Source organism: Cervus canadensis, chromosome 12 (genome assembly GCF_019320065.1).
Source record: "Cervus canadensis isolate Bull #8, Minnesota chromosome 12, ASM1932006v1, whole genome shotgun sequence".
NCBI lineage: Eukaryota > Metazoa > Chordata > Mammalia > Artiodactyla > Cervidae > Cervus > Cervus canadensis.
In genome coordinates this window covers 45167102-45194426 of record NC_057397.1, presented here as the reverse complement: position 1 = coordinate 45194426, position 27325 = coordinate 45167102, and the positions used below count along the sequence as shown (strand labels likewise).

Here is a 27325-nt window from a genome sequence, read left to right as displayed (position 1 = left end):
CAGGACATTGTTAATGGGCTACGTTTGTTTAGACCCCCAAGCATACACCACTCTGTACCCATGTCATAATTTGTATGTACTTAGCAATTACAAGACTATAACTATGACCCAAAAGATTCCTCAGCATCAGCCATTTATTGGTTTCATTTTAATCTCAATACATTCTAATATACATTGTAAAGATTTATTATTTTGTACTCTAAAGATCTCTTGAAAATTCACTTACTATTTGTGTGGATAATTATTCTAGTTAAGACAAAAAAGATGAAGCAATATTCTTGGGGAGTGCCACCAACAGAATACCAATACTCCAGAATTTACAGCTTATAACACAACTTTTATTAGAAAAGTTATACATAACATAGCATCAACTATTTTCAAGAACAATATTAAACCCAATAAGCAACAAAAACCAGACTAACAAAATGTGTAACGAGAAACTAATGACCTTTCTATAATCAAACATTCAATTATCTACAATGTCTTTATACAAAGGGAGAAAAATCCATGGTTTACAGGCACATGATACTGAAATAAAGCGGCAATAGCAATTTTATACAATTACCATTCTCAAGAAACTGAATCATCAAAACAGTAATTATGAGTTCACAAATTTAAAACATCTCACATAATTTAAAATTATTGGGTATACACTGAAGTCTGATTTTTTTTTTTTCCACACAAGTGCCGACACTTAAGCTAGAACTTTTAGTGGGTAATTTTGCCCTAAAAAGTTAAGACATGTTTTGATAATCCTAACAGTTACATAATTTTTGTGCTACCTGGTCTGTTAATATTTAAAGCCTTTATTTGGATGCTTTTCTTCACTTAAATTACAGGAAACTATTGGATTTCTGTTGCAAAGCTATTACAGTTCCAAACAAAGGAGTGTGCAAGCTTTGGAAAAAAAGATCAGTACTAAAACTTACAATAAATATCAAAGAAGCCATTAGTTTTTACAGCGCTGTCTGCTTAAAGGTTAAGTCCTCCAGTTGTACAATTTCCCATCAGTCTGTCCTTTCAGTTAGCATAGCAATTTCTACTTTCATGATCTGAATACTCAAATATGTCCAAACATCTTTTTAAAACCTTGATTTATAGCTCCTGGAAAATTATAGATGCTTTTTATATTCATTCTACTCTAAAAAGTCTATTTCTGCTCATTTTAGAGTCTCACTAAAACAACAGATTTCAGTATAGTAAGATTCATTAAAAAGTTTCAAATGGAATGATTTACAAAATAGGGCACTTTAAACCAAGTCCTATCTTTTTGTAGTTACAGTACAATTAATTTCACATTCCCGCCCCCCCCCCCCCCCATGGTGAATTGTGAAATTATACTTTAAAACTCATCCCGAGAAGACAGTCTCTGTTTGGGGAACCATCCCTGAAGGACAATGGTCCCTTCTAAGACTGCTGGGTGTTGCTGATGGGAAAAGACAATTTCTGTCAAAGAGTCACACTACTGTTCTTAACTGTCAGGTGTTTTTTTCCTGAAACGTTCTCCTTTATAATGCAGTAATGGAGAACTAAGATAAAAACCCCAACCTTCCGCTGCTACTCAATTATATGCGCCAATATTGCACACATCTGTTCTGGACTGTTAAATTAATCTTGGGGTGCTTGCTTTCTCCACCAGAATACAAACACCATACAAGCAGTTCTGCTTTAAGAGGAAACGGGTCAATTTAAAATACTGGCAAAAATGAAAAAAGGCAGAGACTTTGTACAGACAAAAATCTAAATTTTCTGGAAGGGTTTTGTGTGCCCTACACATGGGGGCAATTTGTACACACTAGTGAAATGAACACTAGCACTAACGCTTCTAGCTGCTCAAATAATGTGGAACCTTGGTCCCGGTGTTGCAATGATATCACTGTATGGTTCTTCCTGTGTCAGCTCAATAGCTTGCTGCTTTTTAAGAACCAAGAAGCTGTAGAACTTTGCTGCAGCTTGCTTTCTGTTCGTGTTTCGGCACAGCTCAAGCAAACTGATAGATTCAGCTCCAGTTTTAGCAAGAGCTCGCTGAAATAAAAAAAAAAAGAAGGATTAAATGAAAGTAATCAGCAAACCAAAGTAGTAATTTTAGAAGCATACTATCTTTGGATAGTATGCAAATGTTTCTCATGTTAAAAAAAAGCAAAGAGACAATGTTAACACAGACTCATTTCTTTGTAGATTTAACTGAACTGATAAAACACACTAAAATGTAGCACTTACAGTTTTGCAAACTTTCAACTATCCTTTGAATCTATTTTAGCAGACCCGGAGCATCTCACCTGCTATTTCATAGACACTCAAGCTATCTCCTCTGTATCCGATACATGAAGGCCCAAGGATAAGTGACACTCTAACCCTGTACAATGATTCAACACATTAAATTTGCTCAACCAAAAAAAGATGTATACACACACCAAGGAGCTCTGCTTTGCAGAGTAACAATGGGAAAGTGTTCACCTGGATGCTTTCTAGGCTTGATTTTAGCCTAACAGCTTATGTATTAAAGTAGTTTAAGGTATGTGGTTTTGGAAGAAGTTTCACAAAAGGCAGACTTGCTGGTTATATAGCATGTAAGTTTTTTTCCTTTTAAGGAAACAGTGCCAAAAGCCTTTGATGAAATTTTTTCTCTAAGCCTTCACTGGCATACCTGAAGACCATGAAGCATCTGCTGGGTCCTTTTGTTCCACCTTCTTTCCTCTTGATCCTGATCACCTCCTGAAGCATCTTCATCCTAAGTGATAATGACCCCACACAAAAACAAACTGACAAAACTGCTACAAAATGAAGCATTTCTGTTGTCTCCTGAAAGCTCTAAATTAAATTGTGTATTTTGGTTAGTGGACAGAACACTTAGCATTTAGTTCAAAGTCTTTTTTTAAATTACAAAAGAATGTCCTCTGTGCATTTAGCTGATTCTGTACTGATCTAGAAGCATGGGATCTACACAGTGTGGTCCATGGACTAATGATGGCAAGCAATGGGTTATTGGCCACTGCTAAGAAAAGAAACGTATATCAGGTGTTTCAAAAGAAATGGGCTATAATTTATAATATATATTTAATTGTAATAGCCTGGTTCCCAGTCACCTGCCACCTACAAGACTGAGGTTGGCACCAGGCAAGAGCTGAGATACTCCCAAACTATGCTGGAACTATACATAATACCCAAAGGACCAGGAGTTAACAATTTCAAAAATATCAGAAAGTATAATTTTAAATATTAATTGAACACAGTCTGAGATACTCTAGAACACAGGCTGGAAGAACTTTGGGGCTAAATTCTGACTTTAAAACAATATAAGGCTCATAATCAAGCCCTAAATGGTTATGAAACCTATGCTGGCATAAATTACAAATATGAACAGATGGTAATGAGAATTAGTCTTGGAAGAAACTTTAAACATAAAGGTTTAAATAAAATATTTGACAGGACATCAAAAACAAAAATATCTAAGTCTTCTATAACAATTTTAAAGATCTAACAAAAGCAGGGGGTTGGGAAGACAAAAGACCCTGAACAGCCAAAGTGTGCATAAGGAAAAGGAAATCCATTCCCAAACTACCTCTACTTTTTTAAAAAATAAAAATCAGATTAGCCAAGTCACATCCCACTCCACTCTAATGAATAACAAACCCCTCACAAATAGAGGGGTTATACGAGAGGAAGATGTTAGTAGCAGTAAGAACTGACCCTCGACCACAAGAGAACAAGAGCAGCTTACAATTTAGAAGTCAAGAAATCAGTGAAAGGGCAAACCTCTTGTCCTTCAAAAATCCACAAGGGACCGAGTGAGTTATTTAACACAGCATAAAACTTGAGGGTCTTGATGGTCTAGAGCAGTGGTCCACAACCTTTCTGGCACCAGGGACCAATCTTTGTAGAAGACAATTTTTCCATGGATGGGGTATGGTGTGATGATTTGGGGATGAATCAAGAGCATTACATTTATCGTGTGCTTTATTTCTATTACTACGCTGTGATATATAATGAAATAAGTATAAAACTTACCATAACGCAGAGCAGTAAGAGCCCTGAGCTTGTTTGCCTCCAACTAGATGCTTCCATCTGGGGGTGATGGGCGACAGGGGCAGGCGCTCCCCAGCACTAGCATCACCACCTTGGCTCTACTGGCATTAGATAATCATAAGAAATGCACAACCTAGGTCCCCTGCATGCGCATTTCACAGTGGTTTGCACTCCTGTGACAATCTAGTGCTGCTGCTGATCTGACAGGAGGTGGAGCTCAGGTGGTATGAGGATGGGGCGTGGCTATAAATATGGATGAAACTTCGCTTCTTCACCTGCCGCTCACCTCCTGCTGTGAGGCCTACTTAGTTCCTAATAGGCCTTGGACCAATGGTTGGGGACCCCTGGTCTAGACCACTAAGAATCTGGCTAAGTTTTGCACTTATTCAAACATTTTTTATCACTCTGATAATTAACTCAGCTCCAATATGAAAAATAATAACGAGCTGCCTGAAGACTTTCACTAAACCTGGAATGGGAATTTACTCGTCAGATCTTTTTTACATTTCCTTACCTCCTCCTCTTCGTCATCTTCTTTCTCCTTCTCCTTCTCTTTTTCCTTTTCTGGTAAAAGTTCTAACTCTGGAATTAACTGACAGATATTTGGAGGTTCTTCTGGGGGCAGCTCTACAGGAGGTATTTCCATCTGCTCTGCCTGCTGAGGCTGAAAGCAATAAAACAAGGCGATTTAAGGATGCACGTTTCAAGGGTAGCTTCTGTTAAGGATGCAGTTGCTGCAGTTTTCAAAATGAAAAGAAATACTGGGGTCACACCTCCACACTTCCTCATAATCAAAAACTGATTACAAGTCTCAACATTAGTTTACAAAAGAAAATCCGTTCACTGTTGTCTTAACCCAGAGCAAAGGTGCTTTGTTTTTATACCTACTATTTGCAAACACTAACAAAAAACCCTGTATTAACATTTTAGGAATAAACAGAATCCACTGACTCCAGGGCAATGCAAAAAGGCTCTAACATTAATTAGCTTGGCACAGGCAACCATTACTGTATAAGACTGCCTTAAGGTTATTGCAACTCAGCTTGAGTGCTAAATAGGCCTTTGGGCTTTTCCTGATGCAAATAATACAAATGAGGAGACTATTTTTCTGGGTCCATTTCTTGTGTTTTCTTCTCTGACTTAATACAAACAAATGAGAACATTAAAATACTCACAAGGGAACAATTATCCAGAGAGTGGAGACTAGAGCAACCCACCTATTACCTGCTCCCCTTCCTGAACTCAAAAAGAAAAATGCACCCAGCCTTTTACAACTCCTTAACACGGGGGGGGGGGGACTTAGAGAACTAGTTCTTAAAATTCGCAAGGAATATTCTTTTGCCAGTGTCTTGATGGAGGCTGAACCAAGAGCCTAAGGCACCAAAAAGTCTCCCTTTGTCCAAATTAATGTATTCTATAGACTTAAGCTTGGGAAGCTTCAAACCAGACCACCTCCTTCCTTTTTACTTACAACAGGACACTGAAGTGAACTTAATGGTAGGCAGTTTAAATGAAGTAGCCAGACGCTACTTTACTTTTTGGACAAATATATTCTAGTTTCTTAACAAGATAGCCTGAAATTACTTTGTACTATAGATATGCAGGAATATTTGCTAAACAATAAGCCAGAATCTGAAAGAGAACAGAGGAATAAATGTACACTATATGGTCAATTAATTTAGCACAAAGGAGCCAAGAGTATGCGAGGAGGAGAGGACAATCTCTTCAATAAATGGTGTTGGGTAAACTAGACAGCCACATGTATAAGAATGAAATGGATTAAAGACTTGAATCTAAGATTTGAAACCATTAAACTCCTAGAAAAAAACACTGGTAAGAAACATTGGTTTTTGACAGACTTTTTTGGATTTGACACCAAAAGCAAAGGCAATACAAGCAAAAATAAACAAGTTGAACTTCATCAAACTAAAACATACTACAGAGGATACCATCAATCAAATGAAAAGGCAACCTACAGAATCGGGAAATATCTGCAAATCATTTATCTGATAAGAGACTAATACTCAAGATATACACACAACTCAACATAGCTCAAGAGGAAAACAAACAAAATGGGCAATGGACCTGAACACACATTTTCCCAAAGACAATATACCTGATGACCAACAGGTACAAGAAAAGGCTCAACACATCTCTAATCAGGCAATGTAAATAAAAACCACAAGAGTATCACCTGACACCTGTCTGAATGACTAACCTGTTAAAACGCCAAAAAAGACGAGAGACCAAGTGCTGACAAAGATGAGGAGAAAAGGGAACCCTCACGCACTGCTGGTGTAAACATAACTGGCTCAGCCATTATGGAGACAGTGTGGAAGGTCCTCAAAAAATTACAACTAGAAATTTCATTTCCACGTATTTATGCAAAGGAAATGAAATTACTATCTGGAAAAGATGCTTCCATGTTCACAGCTAAGCTATGAAAACAACCTAAGTGTCCATCAATACATAAATGGATAAAGAAAATATGATACACACACACAGATATATTATTCACAGGAAACTATGCCTTTTGTGACAATATGGATGAACCTGGAGAGCACTATGCTAAGTGAAATGAAAGACAAGTCCTATATGACAGCTGTATCACTTACATATGGAATCTTAAAAAGCTGACATTCATAGAAGCAGAGAGTAAAATGGTGGTCATGAAAGCTAGAAGGTGGAGGAAATGAGATGTAGTAGTAGATGTTGGTCACAGTATAAACTTCCAGTTTTAAGTAAGTTTACATACTTGAAAGTTGCTTAGAGTAGATATTGTGTGACAAGAAAAAAATCTAATCGTGTAAAGTGATGGATAATAACTAAACTTATCATAGTAATCATCTCACAATATATACATGTATCAAGTCATTATATTGTACACCCCAAACTAATACAATTTATATGTCAATTTTAGCTCAATAAAAATGGAGGAAAAATGTTCCATCTTGCTAACAGCTGTTTATTAGCAGGAAGTTTGTTCTATTTTACTCAAAATGTATTTAACAGGTTCCTTATGTTGCTTTTCTTATTCTATCTAGAATTGTCTGATTCACCATCAGCTAATGTTTGAGAAATAAAATAAAATTAGAACCAAGTTCAGTGTCAAGGATTCCATATTAGCCAAGGATGCTCAGGCCACTCTGAAGCAAGACTATCCAAGAAAACAACAACTCCTAAACTAAAAACAACGCCCACTCAGGGCACACTGTGTTTAGACCCCTGGCTGCCATTTTTTCTCTCTGGATCCAGTCCTTGCTATTTTCTGCCCAAACCAAGATACTTCAAAAGGTCTCCTTAAATAACACTTGCTACTACTAGGGATCTAAAATACTGTCTGAACATCCCAAACATTTTGATGGAGAGATGTGCTTACAGGGATCACGGGTTCTGGGTCAATTTGTCCCGCTTTTCGTTTAACTCCCTGAGGTGGTGGTGGGGGCATGGCTGACTCATCCAAGTTTGTCCTGCTGGTCTCCATCGTCTCCTGGAGGCGGCTTGGCTCTTCCAAAATGGGCTCATCTACGATTGGTCATATGAAGAGAAGACTTAGATCATCAGTCCTTAACAATATTTTAGGACCATTTAATATTAACATGCTACAACATAGGTACTTTCCCTAGAAGGAAGGCAGAATAAAATTTTACCTCCACAAAAGTTACTCAACTTATAACAATACATTTACAAGTGGGAGGGAGCTTTACAAGGACAAGTGCCACTTCCAGTCCAAGGCAGGACAATCCTTTAGCAGACTAGCACTCAGCCAAGTCCTAAACTTTAAACTTTCTGAAAAGAGAAAGTTTCCCATCTAACTAAGCAATCAGAGAATATAAAGCATGTATTTCCCTGTTCAAAAATTTGAGTACACTTCTTTGTTCCTGATTTCTTTTACTTTGGCAATAATATAGGTAAAATTTAAGCCAAATGTTCACTTAAACTTTATGAGGGAACTATTCTAATAGAACAGACCGATAACATCACGCTGCTGATGTTGCTGCTGCTGGTCCTCTCTGGGAACCTCTGGATTTTCAAATTCTTTGAGGAATTCATCCAAATTATCAGCCTCTCCTCCTTTCCTCCTTTTTCGAAGATCTTCTGGTACTAGTGGTGTAAGACAGCGTGTAAAAAGCTATAAAAAATTTAAAAATCAATTATATAATCTCTACTACAAATCACAAGAAATGAAAATCTACCACTAACATTACAATGTTTTAATAGTCGGTATATATATATATATATAAAATTGAGCACGATTTCTACTTAATGTTATACCATATTCACACTCCATTCTATAATTTGAAGCCATGGAAGATTTTCATTGCAGCAATTTTAGAAAATTTGAGGATGAAATTTTTTTTATCCATTGTCTAACTTGGAGATTAAGTTTTATTTACCTGCAGTTTATTTTCACATTCATACACTTAAAACTCAATCTAACTGAAATCATACCCAATAGCTTTACATAGTACCCTTTTCACTTAATGATATGGTAATTTTATCAACTATTATTTCTAGTATTTTTAATGACTGAATATTCCACTGAGTGGAAATACATATGTGTGTGCATACATATGCCACGCTTGAAAGATTTTTTTAATATTTTAAAGTTCTTTAGAAAAATTTAACTGTAAATAACAATTATTTAACATCTTCATGGAGTAGTTTTTTCCCCCATATTTTAAATTATCTCCTCAGGAAAAATTACTGACAATGAATCACTAAGTCAAAAAAAAAACCCAAAACCTTAAGAACCTTCTTCCAAATGATTATGATTGTGCTTCCAAAAAAAACCAGCAGTTTTAACAAAGCCTTGCTGCTTTAAAGACTAGATTACTTAAACAAAATCAATCAGTTCCAAGAATTTTTCAACTCTAAAAAAGGGCCTGTAAATGAAAAGAAATTCTCATAAAGCTAGAAATCTGTATTGTGGGAAAAGTAGAACCAACCCATGTTTTAGCCAGAAAGCACCATCTAAAGAAATGTAGACTTGAACCACAGTACACACTAAGGCAACAGAACTAATACTTTATCAGAGGAAGTTGACAGAGAATTATTATTAAAAACACCAGTAGCTTTTTAGAATAGTGAAAATTCATTCCACATCTTTTAGAAATGTAGGTGTGTCACTTATCATAATCTTTCAGATCAGGTTTATATTCAGTATACTGTGGTTTAAGGGAGAAAAAAGATGATGCCATATGGCTGGCTGAACAATACCTGATCAAAAATGATTTAAACAAAAGGTTTTAAAATTTTAAAAAATGACCAAAATGTGTATGAAATTTAAAATCCTGCAAATGCCATTACCTTCAGTAGTCTGTTATTCCATAAAGGCTGAGCAGGTAAAGAGAAGAGTTTTTCCACTCCTCCTGTCTCTTTCCACATCATCAATTTCTTGGTGGGTGGTGCCAGATCCAAAGTAGTAACAATGTCAGAATAATCACTAAGCTGGGCTCTAATTGTCTTGCTATCCAACTCTTTGACACTGTCAACAATGAGCTTCCTCTTCCTCTTGGCTTTTGTTTCTTTGACTGGAATGATAAAAAGAAAATAAAGTCATCTTTCTGAGGCACCAGCATGAACCATACAACTTTAGTCTCATTGTATTTCTGCCTTTCTACATGCCTAGAAGGAATGTTAAAAGTTTAACGAGTACAGAATCTATTTTAACTGATGTTTCCCAAGCATCATATAGAAGCTGACGTATGATAAACGTTCAATAAAAATTTGCTGAATGAATATGTATAGACTTTTAGCACAAAATGGGCCAAAAAAAAAACCTGTTAAGAACCAATTCATTTTTGCTCATGTAGTTTTATACTGTAAACACGAAACATACCACACCTCATTCGGAGTTAGACTCAAGCGCTAGGTTTTGCCGATTAGGTAAGTGACCATTAAAAAAAATTAACTTCACTTTATTTCCTCATCTGAAATATGGCCAACCACTTACAAGGGATTGTAAAATATTTAGTATAGTGTCTGGCAATAGATTGAGGACTCCATAAATGGTTACAAGTACTATGGTTTTTATTAGAAAAGTTACAATTCATATACAGCAGCTGCATAAGCAGCTTGATGAAGTGAAACAAGCACAAACCCAGTTAGATGAATCTGAAACTCCATCCCTATAGACTTGTGTGTTCATTTATAATCCTTACTAAATTCTTACAAAGCAGGTAACACGATCTCAGTTTCTTAAGATACAGAAAGGCTCATGGTAGTAAATAAATTCCTCAAGATTTCGTTCTGTCATATGTTATATAACTCTATTGGTTTTAAAGATAAAATATGCACGTGGTTTAAAATTCAAAAATATGTTACACAGTGACAGCCTCTGTCCAGCCCCTGTCCTCCAGCTACTGAGTTCCCTTCCTTGAAATTAAAAGTTCAAGTTCTTGTAACAGCTGGCTAAGCTCAACTGTCTTAAACAATGCAGTATTTGTCCTTACTTTTTAAAAAAGATCTCTGTGATATCTGTCAATAATACAGTACATAATTTACTTAATTATCCAGGTTCCCGTACTACTGAAATTCCATGAGGAAAGACTTGTTCATTTTTATATTTTCAGTTCCTAAATTGAGTTCGTTACACAGAAAGTACTCTTTTTAAACCAGAAGCCAAGTGCCAATTTTGGTGATCAGATTCTAAGTAGGAAATCTCGAAAGTTAATCTTGTTTTAACTTAGAAGTAATAACAACATCTTGAGTCACACTGTAAATGACTTATTCTATTCCACTATATCCATAAATCATTTAGAAATTTTTAAGTTTCACATCCAAATTACATATTGCCTCTTCTACTAGAAGAGGCACCTCCAATTATACTTTGCTATGCTTCTTATTTAAACACTAAAACTGATTAGTCAATCTTGTTATTTTACTGAAAAATGCCTTGCAGTGTTTTTAAACTGTTATACATGTGACCTGTTTGCATTTTTGTAACCCCCAAAGACTGACATACATATTTGCAGAAAGCCTGTTTCATCCTTTGGAAGTTGTTTCACAGCAACTTGTAAAAACATTTAAAATTGCCATTGATTAAAGATTCTACAATAGATGACGGACAAAGGAGAAAAGTTATTTAAAATGAGATTACTGGAAAGTGTGTTTGCTCACCAGTGATATCAATAGGTTCCAAAGCAAAGGCTTCTTCCTCATTTGGAACAAGCGTTGTCTGATCAGTCATAGTTGGCATTGGTTCGACAGGATCCACTGAATCAGGACTATCAGGCCCACCCACTATAAAAGCAGAAATTTGGTCACAAAAGGCTTGGAATTTACCATACATCCAACAAATGGTAAGGAAAAAACCCCTTTGAGTAACTGAAAGAAATCCACTGGTACCAAAGAGAAAACATTTTTCTAATTATAAGGTCTCTCCCGTTGACCTACTGGCCAAAACACAGGCAGGAGCACACGGTTAAACACGCCAGAGAATCAACCACAGGCGCTTCTTTAAAGAGTCACAGTTCATTAAAAGCGGGAATGTTTAGCTTTTGGTCTTCTACATGAAATATGTTTTTGGATGCCATACAATCACATGCAATCACTGAGCATGAAATGCTTACTTGACACGTTATCATCCTCGTCCATATCATCGTGTGCAGGCTGCTCTGGCAACATCACCCCCGCCTCAGACAGGGCAGGGGGGTCGTCAAAGATACCGCCATCATTATTACTAATCAGCTTGTCATCTGAAATAGGGAATGTAACTTAGTTGCAGTTTAGAAAAGAAATGCTGAAAGAACAGCTGCCAATCACTGGGAAAATAAAATTATGTCAAAATGTATTAAATTTAAAAAATTTAAATCTGTATTCAGTATGCATCTGTTCTCTTCATGGTAGTATACAGAAGTATTAAATACTTCCACACATGAAAAAAATGTCTCCTTAATTTTAAAACTTATACTTACAGATACAAATAGAGAAGCCTGAAGAATTAGTGAAACTTAAAATTCCAAGACAAGCACTTATAAACAAAATTAGGTATTGCTAACATTTTAAGGTTACAGGTTTACAGATAACTTCAACTGAACCAACTGATCACAATTCACATATACATACCTAGAGAGATGCTCAAGACTGAGAATTAGCAGCCACCCTAAAACACCGCAACTAAATAAATAATGTTAGAGTAATCACCTTGTAGTGACTTACCTAATATACCACCATCATTTCCTTCTCCAAAATTGTCATCCTTATATTGGTCTTCATATTCTAAATGGTTAATTTTCTCATTAAGATTGCTGGTGCTCTGCTCAGGCTCTAATAGGAGGTTAGAAGCACCAGTGCTTGCTAACATGTCGTCATCCTCGAAAGCGCTGCCTTCTCTCATTATCTCACGATCATCCATTCCAAAGTCACCTAAACAAATTTTAGTCAGTCATTAGTTGAAAAAAGTTAGAAATACTGCTGACACAAAAGAAAATGCCTTATGATTTAATTATAAAGCCGTATTTGCCTCATAAATATTTGCCTATGTATCTCTGAATACGAAAACATCTGGTTTAAGCTTTAAATCTTCAGCATCTACACTGCATAAACCGATCCTGGGGCATGATCAGAAAATTTAAATGTAAGATCCAAATTTAGGTTGTCCCAAATATGTTATGTGACATAACTTTAACATTACAGCTAGTGGCTAATGATTTCTCTATTACCAAAATCATTTTCTTGTAGAATACTGATGTTTCCAACTTCTTCTCTCATGGTTATCTCTTCCACTCTACTCTGGTTCAGGCTGAACTGCTGGGCCACATCAATGTCACTGTAAAAGAATTTCAAAACACTTTAGTCTCAATTCTCACTGTACTGTTTTATAAGGGAAAACATATCTCAATTCTATAAGGGGGGAAAAAGCATACACACAACCTGTGGAGCCTAAATATTTGACATTAAATAAATGCAATCCAAGAATCTAAATGATTTAGAAGCGAATTTCATTTGTATTTAAATTTTAAAAATGTTAATGACCAGTGAGCAAAATATAAGTATGCTGAAATCACTACACAAAGCAAGATGGTGTACAGAGAGGAAGAACTTGAGAGAGGCATGGGTTAGAGAACCATGGGTTTTCATCAGGGCCCTGCAATTTACCGGCTGTGTGAACACTGACGTTAACTGGCTTTTCTGGAACTCTGTTTGATATGAACCGACCTCAGATTGGGTGATAGTGTAGCATGCATTTAGTGGGGGAAAAACACCTGCACACAAGAAGACCCTTGCAGGTGAAACTGGTGTTAAGGGTCAATTGTACACATTAAATAAAACTGGCAATGTATCAATAATGAAAGAAACTGGATCATCAGTACCTGGAGTTCATAATACTAATCACTCTTACTTTCTAGCTGTGTTAAAAAGGAAAAACTTCACCATAAAAATTAAAAAAACAAAACCAAAAAAACACCAAGTATAAAGAGAAAAAGTAAAGCGGTCAAATAGTACCTAGCACTAATTAACACAATAAATTCAAAGTAAGTAATAAATTTATAATTATGCCAGATTGTTTTTCTAAAAAAGCAAAAAAAAAATTGTTAAAAAATAAACAGGGCTTGATGTAGAGGGTTTCCTGGTTAATTGTGCTACTTAATCACTTAGTAACTGTCACATTCCCTGTCATGGTAATGATAGCTGGATGCTGAAGACCTGAGAAGAGGTAAACAACATACCACAGTACTTTGTTGTAATGGTCATCTCTGTATAACTTTCTGTTCTCAAATGTGTGTTGTGACAATGACCTTCACTCGCTCTTTGAATAAAGTTATCTCACATGTTTATTAAAAAAAAAGAACAAAACTTGTGGCTGAGTATAGCTTGGTCAAGATGATAAAATGGTAGAAGACTTTAGTAAATACCTCTGAAAGAAAATCATGAAGCTACAGTTCAAGTTTACTGATATCATTATGTAAAGCAAACAGCTAGACAGCTCTTCACTTTACATAATGGCCTAAGCAAATCAGAATTCTCTTTAGCAGTGTTAAAGCTGACATCATTTACATGGTTTTCTTATAGAAGAAACACTTCTGGGTTATGTTTCATATTTATATACTATCATAAACACAGCATATGCATTTTGGCTACATGTTAACTCAATGTCAAAACATCCCAAGAAAACTATGTATTTGTAAGCCAATAATGTTTTTTGGTACACCAAGTCAATAATTTTAAAAAAAAAAGAGAGAAAAAGAGAGAGACATACTCTAAGTCAGGCAGTGGCTGATCAAAATCATGAAATTCTTCAGGTAAAGTAATGGCATTGTACGCAGCTTCTCGATTTTCCTCAGGCAGGTCAACAACACCTGGAACAGTAACAGGAACTTGAAGCCCTGGCTATACCGAAGATCATCAAGGGGTGCAGGAAGGTAAACTGTCAGGTTAATTTCCTAAGGTTCTATTCCAGGAGGGCTGCCTCAGCGTCCTCTATAATCGTCAGTCACGCTTCTTGTATCACATGAGAACGGGCAGAGCACTAATTATGAATTAAACTGAGAAATCTTTAATAAAGGACATAGCAACAAATAAGTATTAGCAACAGCTTTCTATATAAGCACGAAATTTATGAGAAAAAGGAATGACTGCAAAAGAGTATCCCAATGTTAAGAGGAATTAAGTTATTTTAGAAAAGTGGGATTAAATTATTTTTATTTTCTTTACATTTCCCCTTTAATATTTTAAAGTGGTCTATAATAAACATGCATTGATTTAAAAAAGAAACAAAATGTTATTTTAGCAAAATACGCTTAGTAGCCACAAAGTAGAAAACACTCAAGTATCATGGCCTCCGCTTAACCCTTTCACTTTTAATCAAATCTTAGAATCTCAAAGATTTCACTATTCATGTTACAACAATTTTAAATAGAATACAACATCAGTAGAAATGAACAGTATAAAGCAGCTCCCCTACACATTGAGATTAATCAGAATAAAATTTCATCAATACTTTAAAAAAAAATTATACAATTGTAATTATCTATGCTGATGGAAGTCTGGTTGCAAGAGTTCAGTTTAGAAATCAACTATTACCTAAAACAACAAAGAAATATAGAGAACATTTAATAAAGTTTTAACAACTTCAGCTAAAAGTGAATTTGATTTTAAGACTACATTAAAACCCTAAGATTTTTTTTCTGAGCTGTGTTTTTAAAACCATAGAACAATGAGTTTTCAACACTTCAACCTCTGATGACTGCTGAAAAAGGAGTGAAAAGGGCAGCTCCAAAGGAATAACAAAAAAGGTCTGCCATAATTCCATTCACAGAACAAAAATGAAATGGGCTATCTCCCTTGAAACACTGCCTGTCCAAGCTTTGCCCATTTTTGAGGGGCTCCTTGCAATTAAAACAAACTATGCCCATCTAGAAATACATGCTTAGCAGTTTTTCACCCTAAACACAATGAACTTCAAAGTTAAAACAAAAAAGTCAACAATACCTGGCCGGAAAGCCATCTTTATTTTAATGAATGCCTCATTACAATCTGCCAGGAGGTATTTGGCTTTTCTGTGATAGATTCGAACTACTCCCAGTAAGAGATGTCCTGATGTTCGGAGTGCCATCTTCACCTGCGGATTAACATTAATTTATACAGTAATGTTCTGGTTTTAGAGAAAAATTCAAAGCCTGTATGTTGTGCAATTTATAGGCAGTTTATATCTCTTCATACTTTTAACCATTTATTTGAAGTTACCTCATAATCATGTATATATTTTCTCACCTGTAAATTTCCTGAGTATACCCGAAAGACAGACAGACAGAAAGCCATGAATTAACATGGATGTGAATGTAGCTCTGAGGCAAGTATCAGGCAACCCATGAATTGCTATCATTAGCACATTAAGTATGTGACACTTCTGGATGCCAATCCAGAGTCCCTGCTCCCTGTCAGTTAACTGAACTCTGATTTTATGTGGGAAGTGAACGTCCCCAGACTTGAAAGATGATGATCTCGTTCCTCTCTGCTGATGCTTGTTTCTGAGTGGGCATATAACCTAGTTCAACTAACAAGGAGTATTAAGTAGGTCAGAGAATTCTGAGATTTTCCCAATTAAAAAAACAAAACAAAAACCTCCACAAAAAAACTGAACCCCCCTCCCTTCTTCTTCGCTCCCGCCCTCTGAGTAGGTGGGGCTCACAGCAGCTTGCAGCAACCCTGTAACCCAGGGCGTAGGCATGAGGACAAGAAGCCAGCAAACTAAGAAAAGGGGTCTAGGTGAGGCCCTTGGATGACATGTTTGAACTGCTGAACCAATTCTAGATCTTCCTACTTCTAAAACTTCTAGTTAAACCAGACCACTAATTTCCTTACTGTTTAAGCCACTTTTCACTTAATTTTTATTACCTGAAAATAAAATTTAGCTGGAAAGCACACTAACCTATAATGGATAATAGTACTCTCTCTTTTTTTAAACAGGAAATCACACTCCTCAGCCTGTATTTTATCAAGGTGGATCTTGATCAGTGTTTATGGGGGGGTCTAGAATGTGGGATGAGACACAGTAGTTGGGAAAAGAATGAGGGAATTAAACCCTCAATCTAAACAGAATCAGAATTCCTCTGGTTACAATAAGATTTTCTAAAAGCACAAAAAAATATGAGTGCAATTTTATCAGATTGTTTTCCAGATCACACCACAGAAACATCAAATTCTAAGGTAGCAAAGAAAGCTGTTAAATATTTGCTTACAGCTTAGCTTATGATTATTATACTATGTTACTTATAACTTACAATACAATGTGTTGTTTTATTTAATATGTATACTCCCTATAGCAGTCTAGGATTCTATTAACAATAACTCAGGATCTACATTTATGGTCACATTACATGACAGCATAAATTATGAAGTTTAGAGTTATAAATTCTTATTTAAAACTGTAATAAATTTGTGACTAAATCTAGGTCACATCCGATGATGAATCTCTTACCCAATTAAAACGCGCTCTTAATGGAAAAATGAGACTCTCCCTTTATGGTTTGCCTTAGGAAATTTGAAATTAATAATGACTACACATAACCCTTCACCTGAGAAAAAAGGAGACAAAAAACTCAACCGTGGCATGCCATTATCTTGTCCAGAATCAGCAACTTTTAGAAGGTTGTGTATGGAAAACAGAGTAGTGGGTACCTTAGAAGAAGGGGATGGGGGAAAGGCAAAGGGGTAAAAGGATCAACTGCATGGTAATGGATGGAAACAGAACTTTAGGTGGTGAGCAGGTTGCATGGTATACAAAAGTAGAAATACAAAATCTATTACATAATGTTACAAATCAATATTACCTCAAAGTAAATTACTTAACAATGAAGATAACAGTTTCCTCATTTAAAAAAAGGTAGTGTTTGGGCAAAGGCTTTCTTCTTTCTTTCTAGATTAGTTTGGTTCAGAGTTTAGAAGGGGATAAAATGAGGTGTGGAATTTCTGCGGCTGAGCTTGCTCATTATTAAGCGTGTAGGTATGATCAAGAACATAGGATATACATCCAAGGACAGCTCTGCAGGGGCTAAGAGGGACCGTTCCAGCCAGAATGGGGGAAGGCATGGAGTTCTGAGTGGGCCATCTGTCTGACACTTGTTGTAAACGACTAAAGCAACATTTCCCCACAAGAACCATGCAACGAGAGCAAACATTAGAAATTTTTAGGTCATCTCACCCTGTGGAGATAGCTATTGTGATACATTCTATCATAATAAACCAAAATCAAAGAAAAACAAGACTTAGAAATGATTTTAAAGTTATAAGTGTCCCTAATGGCATACAAAGTACTCTGCACATATTATGAAAAAATGTTCTTTTAAAAGCCAAATCAGCTTCAGTATTTGCTTATGGATTTTGTTAAAGATTAGCCACACATATCCATTTCCAGAATAGAGTTCAAATTCTCCTTTCTCCATTTACTTAACTCAGTAAGCATACCTATAAAAAGAACACATTTCTCAATTTGACCAGCAGTGCATGTTGGTACAACTTCCCCACAGAATACATTGCTAATGCATCAGATATCTTAAAAATAAGTACATCACCTGCTCGATCAATCATATTCCTAAAACATCAAGGAAAGACAGAGAACAAAAGATTTTACAAATAACAGTTACAAAATGGTCGTTTTTTAAAGAGGAAAATAAAAACTTGTAATCACACCACTTAGAGCAATCTTTAGTAATATTTTAACATGCTTTCTAGGCTTTTATATGTGCATACACACAATTTTTCTTTTTATGTGTGTGTATATAAAACTGCATATTGTTTTGTAATGAGCCTGTATCCAGGAAAAGCTCTGTCCATAGCATTACTGTAATTTTTAGTGGCTGCATTAAAATACCAGAGGAATTAAATTCAAAATTTTGGGAAAAATATGGATTAGCTCTCTCCTTTCAAAAAATGCAGCTGGTAAAATAAATCAAGCACAATCATAACAATAAATTACAGGTCTATTATCCTTGATCTGAAGTCCTAGGGGTCAAATGTGTTTTGGAATTCAAAGCTTTTTTGAATATTATAAAGTTAATGCAGTGCACTGCCATTTATCAAAACATTCCCTGGAGTGTCTGCAACAGCCCCCCTCCCCCCCATAATCATACACATTAGTGTTTCCACAGTGAATTTATGAAAACACAAATGACCTCACTTCAATTACAGTCGAGTGGGTTTCTGGGTTTTTGTGTGTATTTTAAGTTCTGTGCATAAGACACTATGACACTGTACAATACAGCTGCTAAAATGATGGCCGAGTTAGGAATAGAGCTTCTCCTGAATGCAGTCTTGTTACAAAACATACAATGCCGTTTTTGTATACATGCATTAAAAGGGAGAAAAATTATATGTATAACACATGCACCCATGGAAGTCTAGAAGGCATATCAAAATACTAAAGGTTTCTCTAGGTGGTAGAACTAAAGGTCACTTATTTTCCCATTTGCAGAAAGTCCAACAAATTCTACAATAACAACTCTAAAACTGGCTGAAGTTCCATAGAAACGTTATAATGTACTCTAATTCCAAATCAAACTTTCACTTCTCTCCTGTAAAACATTTTTCTACATAACTTTCTGAACAAGTCTCTGCTACATCCCAGCTTTATTTCTGGGATCCTCTTGCTCTTTCAGCAATAAAGAACTACTCTCATTTAACTGTCAATTCTAACAGTAGCTCCCAATACTGATACAGAGACGTGCAATCTGGAATCTTTAAAAACAGGAAAACTGGTAGATGTATGTGTATATGCATATGTATAAATACAACATCCAGGAAAGGACCTTTAAAACACAGACGTAATATATGTATAAAAAAATTACATTCAAGGCCCTTCATACATTTAAAAAATCAACCTGTTTATTCCTCAATGAAATGCTAATGATGTTAGTAGCTTTGCGTCTGTGTGTTTTAATGGTCCATCTTTGGCAACACAAAAACCATGTATTAAATCATACTATTTGTGAAATCCAAGGGTGGAAACAACTGCTTCAGAAGTTTCATAGGATATCAAGAAAATCTCTAGAAACAGAGCAGCAAACAAGGCAGATAAGGTTAGGACATTCACAAGCCTTCCATTCTAGTGGTACACAGTAATTAAATATTTAGGGAAAGTGCATGGCCAAGTACAAAATTTCAGAGATGGGAAAAAGGTTGGTATCTTCAAGAAATAGCAAGCAGGCCGGTGAAGCTGAGGTGGAGCAAGTGTTCTGGAAACTGTTCACTATGTGGATAAAGTAGTTGGGTCTGGCCCCTGTAACATTTTCCAAATAATGGGTCCTTATTTTGAAAACTTTATATAAATTCTATAAATTCCTCAATCAAAACACCTATGCTCATATTTAGTATAAAAACATCTACAAATTCAAATATAAAATATTTGGGTACTGCCAGACCATGCTTATCTGTCATTAAAAGAGGCAAATGAAAATTATCTTTGTACTCACAACACAATTTTTAGAGAAGAGAGTATCAAATTGAGACTCTGGCTAATCTATGGATTTTCTTTACCCCCAATATACACAGATGCCTGCCTAAGAACTCGTTTTTATAGAATTCTATTTCACACATCAGTGAACAATCAACAAAGTGAATAAAAATATCAACATCAAACATACCTTTGGTGAGATGATACTCTCCACACTGCTCTCTAAATTACACTCAAACACATGGGCTTTGGTTAGCTTCTTATCCCAGTGGGCCGCAAGCCAGATTTTGGCCAGTGGCCCTCTTTTACTGAGGACAAAATGTGCGTAGAACATTGTTCTGGTTGACTATGAAAACAGGAGGAAACCTGAGGGGGAAGAAAAATTAATACAAATGCCACATGAGAACTGAATTATCAAGATGTACAAGAAATCTGGCTCCCCTGATGGCTCAGTTGGGAAGGAACCCACCTGCCAGGCAGGAGACCCCGCTGGATTCCTGGGTCAGGAAGGTCCCCTGGAGAAGGGGAAGGCTACCCACTCAATATTCTGGCCTGGACAATTCCATGGACTGTATAATGGGGGTCTCAAACAGTCGGACACGACTGAGCGACTTTCACAAAAAATGTGAAATGTTTCCTTTTCTTTTAAATCTGAGAACTATGTATGAAAGGCTCAAGTGAAGTAGAGTATGAATTAAAGCAACCTATTGTTTAATTTTGATAGCATTAAGAAAAAGACTGCCCGCCCATACTAAGGTGAAAAGGGGACAAAGGTCAGATCACTTTCATGCCACACTGTCATCTTACAATAAAAGTGTTAGTATGTTTTCTCACTTTAAGTAAAAGTTGTCATCAGAAAACCTACTCTTTTTGAAGATCCATCCAGTGTTAATTCTATTCCAATCCAGATTACTAACTGTGAAAGTTAGTAAACTGTGAAAGTTTGCTTTTGGCCAGAAGTTAGAAAATGTGTTCCTCATGATAAGAAAAAAATGTCCAGGAAGAAAAACACTCGAGCAGAGATATTAATCAATGAGGAAATTTCCATTTTAGAACCCCATTTAAAAATGAGATTCTCAGCCAAATGCATTATACAATAATTGCTACCTCATGTCAAGCACTTTACATTTCACCAAGTTGATAAGTAAGTGGATTGACCCCATTTTACGAGTAGTTTAGAAAAGCTGAGCCTTAAAAAGCGTTACCAAAGTTTTCTCAACTCAGGAATCTGGAAAGCACTTGCCCTCTTATAATTTAAATACTAAATTGAGAACAATGATACAGTATACAATTCATCATGACTGAAATATTCTTAGTAGAAATACAAGTATGTTATTTTCCTTTTAGTAATCTAATGTATAAATACCTAAGGCAAAAAAACAGCCTGAAACACTCTAGTTTACAGAACACATGAACTGTGTAAAACGGTAACTTCCCTTACACCATGTCATTTTTTCTTTTCCACAGATTTTTAAAAACCTTTCACCAAATGAATCTCTATTTTTTTCTAAAATGTCCGTAACTGGAAAAAGGTAAGCATACTTTTACAGAAAGCATGAAAAGTAAGTAAAATATTAAAACTTATTTCACACCTATCCCTTGCTCCCTACCATTCCTAGGTTCTGGCCAAACACCAAATCTTCTTTAAACTTTATCATTTTGAGAATGCTACATAAATGGAATCATACAGTATCTGACTTTGGAATAGCTTCTTGGATTCAGCATCATGTTAAAAAACCCATCAAGGTCCTTGGTGCACGCATTAAGTCTGTCTCCCTCTGACGCTGAGCAGCACTCCCTGGGACGGGGATGCTACCAGTGTGCTTGGCCATTTTACCTACTGAAGGACATTTGGTTGTTTCTAAGTTTTTTGACTATATCAAATAAAGCTGCTGTAAATACTTGTGTATACAGACTTTAGGTGAATATAAGTTTTCACTTTCCAAGACAAATAGTCTGAGCTGTGACTGGACAGACAGCACAATAAATATTCTTTTAATTTTTAAAGAAACTTTAACACTGCTCTTATCAAAATTCTAGTGAGGCTTTCTTAAATAAGCTGCTGACAAGATTTTTCTAAAATTCATAAGGAGAGGCAAAAGACTTAGAATAATTAAAACTAATTTGAAAAACAAAAACTTTGAAGACTCATTCTACCCAATTTTAAGACTCATTTTAGAGGTAGAATAGTCAAATACTGTGTGACCAGAAAGACACACAAATCAACGGAACAGAGTAGAGAACACAGTAATAGATCCACACAATTAAATCCAACTGATTTTTCACAAAGATGCAGAATTCATAGGAGGGAGGTAGTCTACTAGTCTTTTTGACAAATGACACTTCAGTGATTAGATATCACCCCACAGGCAAAACAAACAACAACAAAAACACAAAACCCTCAACCCAAATCTCACACATTATATAAACATTAAATTACAGACTTAAATATAGAACTATAAAATTTTAAGGGGGGAAAAAAAAACCCACACGAAAACACCTTTAACACCTAAAGCTTTGTAAGAATTTTTAGACATCACACCAACAACATGTCCCATAAAGGCGAAGAACCTATTATGAAGGAACCCACTGAGGATGCAAAGACAAGACAGAAGATGAGAAAACGCACGTGCAGCTACGTATCTGAGAAGGACCTGGATCCAGAATATATATGAAGAACTCTCAAAACTAAAGAGTTTAAAAAAAAAAAAATCCAACTAGAAAAGGGTGGCGGGGGGGAATTTCAAGGAAGAGAAAATACTGAAGGCAAATTAATAACAAGAAAGATGCTCAGCTTGCTAGTTAGGAAAATGCAAATTAAGACTCAACGAGATATCACTGCACACCTCTTTTAAGAGCTAAAATAAAAAATAACGGCAACAGCTAATGCTGGTGAGCGTACAGAGAAGCCACATATCTCATAAATGGCTACTGGGAATGCAAAATTTCCTTTCAAATTAGCTTAAGAAAAAAAGATCCAGACTAAGTCAACTTGAATTTTCATGCTTTCATAAAGGGACCCTAACTTTAAATAAGAACTTTGCTTACTGTACTTTCAATTAAAAACTGTGCTCATTCTTTCCAGTAAGGTACAGAAAATACATACATATTAAGCAATTCCAGGCAAGAGATTTCACGCCTGTCAAAAATGTTTGGGAGGGTGGTGGTACAAGAGTAATACGGTCAGGTTTGCCTCATCTTGATGCCAATAATTTGATGGAATTTTCATTTTCTGAACCAGATGCTTTCAGGGAATCATTAATTCACACTAGGAAAATTTTTTCAAAAGAAAAAATTGGCTTCATCAACTGCCTAAAGTTGTGAAGTTTTTCTTGCACATGTGGAGTTAAGAAAAGAACTAAAGAAGAATTCAGGTCATTCTAAAGTAAAAGGACTAACCCCCCACCCCCCAAAAAGCAAAAAAAAAAAAAAAAAGCACCTCAAGTGTACCTTATATCCTAGTAAATCAAAATATGCTTCCCATAATCAAAAAGAGCCTCCTATGTTGTAGCATTTCTACTTCAAGCCTTAAAGTTTGTTAGTGTAAAAATCAGGCTGCCTCTATAGCATTATAAATATAATCCACAGGATTTTGTAGAAATCCAATATGGCTTTGAAATGTCACTAAAAACACTGACTTAGAAATATAGTCACTGTTACGCACAATAAGCCCCAAGTTTTACTACAGGAGACAGTCATGTTCCAAATAAGTTAAAAAATAACAAACTATTTACCTACTACAACACTCTGCTGCATGTCAAATACTAAATATGTGTTTAATGAAAATGGAAATGAAATACACCAAGTGATCTCATAATTGACACATGTAAAAAATTTTGGAAATTTTAGAAATTGAAACTGGCATGTCTCAACAGGTGTCAGTAGCTCAGGGCCAGCACTTCAGCTGCTGGTTAAGAGTTCCACGCTTAAAATACCCCAGCTATGTCCAGGCAGAGATTCCTAAACAGATGCTTTCTTGGCATTGGATGGGGAGTAACTAAAGCAGAGTGGTGCTAAAATTAATCTGGGAAACAATTAGCAAGAGGAAATCACGTTAATAACTAAAGGAAGCCTGATGGGACAGTAGTGATCAACTACTGACTTATATCTAAATAAGAGTAAAATTTGGTCATCCTCACTTTTTGCAGCATTTCTTTCCCTTACTGATACCAAACCTTTAGCCTGCCCCCCACCCTCACAAAAAAGGTTGGTAAAAAGTTCTAAAGATTCTAAATTTTGGAAATCCCTTGCAATAGATCTTAGCAGAAAGCCTACATTTCTGCTTACCAGAAACATAGCTTACCAATTTCATAATTTCTCCATTTTTTTTCTAAAGCAGCAAACAACTTTTAAAAACTGATCCTAAAAAGTAATTTAAAATATTTGATATGAAATGGCAGAGTAGTATTTAGGAACATATTCAGGAACGCAAAAAATGGCACTTTCTTTTAAGATATTTCGAAAAAACCAGTCAAATTACAGCTCATGTTTCTACAATGATGTTAAATCATTCTAATATTTCACTCATCTGTTGGAAAGCAGGGCAAGATAGTGGTTGTATAAACTGGTATGCCCTCTTTGAAGGGCAATTTGGCAAAATCTTATACTCTCCAGCCAGAAACTGGGCTTCCATTAATAAGCCAAAAGTATACTTGAGGATGTATAATAATGACAGATCAAAAATTAAACTTACTAAGATCTAAGAATTTTATCTGTCCATCCTCTTCATGACAGTCTTAGAAGATAAATACTGGCCCATTTTATAGACCAAGAAAGAAAAGAAGAGGTATAAGGAACTTGGCAAAGGTCACCAGTAATCAATGCAAATGCAACTTGAACTTCAGAGCCCACAAAGTCTAACTAAATGTTTTGTTGCCTTGCCAGCTCGACTACAAAGTATTAGGAAAAAACCTACCTAGCCCCTAATAAGTGATTTTAAGCAAATCAATACAATCATGCAATAAATAGAATTCTATGCACTCTCAAAACAATGATAAAGTATTGAAAAGAGTTCTCTCTAGACATGTATGTTAACACGCACTTGCAGGAGCATAAAATATCTGCAGAGTGAAAACAGAACTGATGAAACCGGTCACCTCTGAAGAGTAGGTCCAGTGAGAAAGTAAGGCCTACCCTTCTGCACTGCCGGACTTTTTTTTAACTCAAGGCATACACAAATGTCACCTATTAAAAGTAAAAACAATTCTATTGGGAGTGCTTTCCCAGTAACTAGTGAATTACGCTGGTTATTCTGTGGTGTTCATTTTTCCTAACCATAAAAAACTGGAAGGTGGAAATTCAGTGATTACTAACCTTGGAAAACAACATCATCTAACTCAGGTAAGAATGGAACAGTCTCCTCCGGGGTGTTTGTGGGGAGGTTCTCCAGAACAAAAGGTATTTGCAATGCTATACATCAGAGCTGCGTCCCTTTTGATACTAAAGTTCTTTGAAGGAGGGTTTTACAACCAGATAGTCCTAGGTTCAAGTTCAGCTCCCTCCTTAGCTGTTCTGTAACTCTTAAAAGCGATTCAACATGTGAGTCTCAGCCTTCTCAGCTCTAAAATGGGAATGTTTCCCAAACAGGATTTTGAGAATTAAACATCATACTTAACACAATGCCTTTATAGACGCAGTTACTCTGGGAAAAAATCTCCTCCAGAGTACATAGAAGTTATCAAGATCATGCCTAACAACTCTGATATCACAACATTTACACATAAAACACAAAATCTTTATTTTCAGTATCAAGAACTTTCCTTTCTGTACCAAATTATAAGAGATAAAACTCAGAATCTTTGTGTTCCAATAAATGGAAACTCACCAGGAAAATCTCATCCTTAAGAAGTTAATTCTAGAGTGCAGTAATATGTTGCCTCTACACACAAAAAAGGTAAAGATTATGCGCTACCAGCATAATTGACTTGCATATGAAAAGCAAAGTCCACTGAATTATGCACTACTGTCACCTCATCTGCAAGCTGTTAAATAATTTAATCACTGGATATGGCACAGGTCCCCATCAACGTCTTTTTAAAAGTAATTGATTAGCAGCCTCCAACAATAAGCAAAGAAATTTAATGACCCTACAACTTCAAAAAGCTTCCTCAATCTGTCTTCAACATTCTGCACAATCATACAGCTCACTAGCATTGACATTCGTTGGAAGAAAATAGAAATTTATTTTCTGGAATTCAATGATTACTCTAAACAGCGTAAGGAGAGCAGATGTTAAACTTTGGCTTGCAAACAGAAGCCGATAAACACTAGCCTTTACCCGAAACCCTTAAAAACACAAGCGTGTTTTTGAACGCTGGAAGCCTATCAATCAAATCTAAAGGTGGCCAAACCTTCCAGCGTTTCCCTCTCTGAAGAAGGTCGCGAAGTCTGGCAGCACAGCTCGACAGTGTCACCCCTAAACTATTACAGCAGATCCTTCTCAAAGCCTTTCTCAGCGAGGAAAAAAAGACACCACCTATTTGTCAGAAACACACACCTCCCTCCCAAACACAGCATTCAATATCCTCAATCTCCAGGAAAAGTCTGGGAGGAAAACCAATTATGCTAATTTCCCAAGAATCAGAGGCAACTTCCCTTGGTCGCGTTTTCTATTGGTCTAACATTTGCTATCCCCATCGTAACCATTTTCCTTAAAAAAACAAAACAAAACAAAACAAAACAAAACGGGTAAAAGGGGAGCAGCAGCAGTCCCCGGCTGGGGGCCCGCCGCATCCTCCGGGCCCGCGTGTCTCCGATCACCGCACCCGCGAGCGAAAGACGGTTGCGACCCCTCGGAGCTGGCGTCGCGGGCTCCCGCCGCCTCCCGCCCCGAATCCCGCGTCCTCCCAGACAGCCATTTTTACCCGAGGAGTAGGCGGCCCGGTCGGAGAGCGGGCTCGTTCAAACCTCCTCTTCGCCCTCCGCGGCCCAGGCTTTCCCCTGCTCCCCGAGGGACCCGCCGAGTAACGGCTCCTCTGGCCTAGAAACAGACCTGGACCATTTGTTACCCAACAAGAGACGATGCGGGCCCAGGCGGCGCGGGTCCCTGGCCGAGGGCGGGCCCGGGGCCAGGGACCCGGGGCGGGCGGCGCTGCCGTCCCGGAGCTCAGGAGGGTGGCAGCAGGGCTCCGTCCCGGGGCGCGGGCCGTGCCGCGGTCTCCCTCGCCCTCCCGCCCCGCTCCGGAGTCCGGCTCCCCGACGGCAAGGCGGCGGGGAACGGGTGGGGGGGGGGGGCTGGAGCAAAAGAAGGGGTCGGCCGACTCTCTTACCTTGCTCTCCGCCGGGAGTTGGGCGGGCTGGGTGGCCTGGGGAGGGGAAAAGGGTCGGGGAGGGGGCGGGGAAAGGGAGGGGAGCCCTAGTGCGGTGTAGCTTCGCAGCAGCTCCCGCCGCCGCCACAGCCGCCGC

At 36.9% G+C, this 27325-nt stretch overlaps 1 protein-coding gene across 2 annotated transcripts; it reads right to left on the bottom strand.

The window, feature by feature from the left end:
• Positions 1 to 316: 316 nt before the first annotated feature.
• On the bottom strand, positions 317 to 27325 carry RAD21 (RAD21 cohesin complex component). 2 transcript variants are annotated; one of them, XM_043483419.1, is made up of 14 exons: positions 27190 to 27325; positions 20112 to 20287; positions 15463 to 15592; positions 14231 to 14330; positions 12693 to 12799; positions 12190 to 12396; positions 11601 to 11726; positions 11149 to 11271; positions 9337 to 9560; positions 7999 to 8158; positions 7406 to 7551; positions 4541 to 4690; positions 2648 to 2731; positions 317 to 2025 (listed from the first exon to the last, which is right to left on the bottom strand). In XM_043483419.1, exons 2-14 carry the CDS (start codon positions 20253 to 20255, stop codon positions 1834 to 1836), a joined length of 1893 nt encoding a protein of 630 aa, XP_043339354.1. In that variant the 5' UTR covers positions 20256 to 20287; positions 27190 to 27325; the 3' UTR covers positions 317 to 1833. The 2 variants fall into 2 exon arrangements, with proteins under 2 accessions (XP_043339354.1, XP_043339355.1); XM_043483420.1 differs by lacking the exon at positions 27190 to 27325 and adding an exon at positions 26785 to 26936.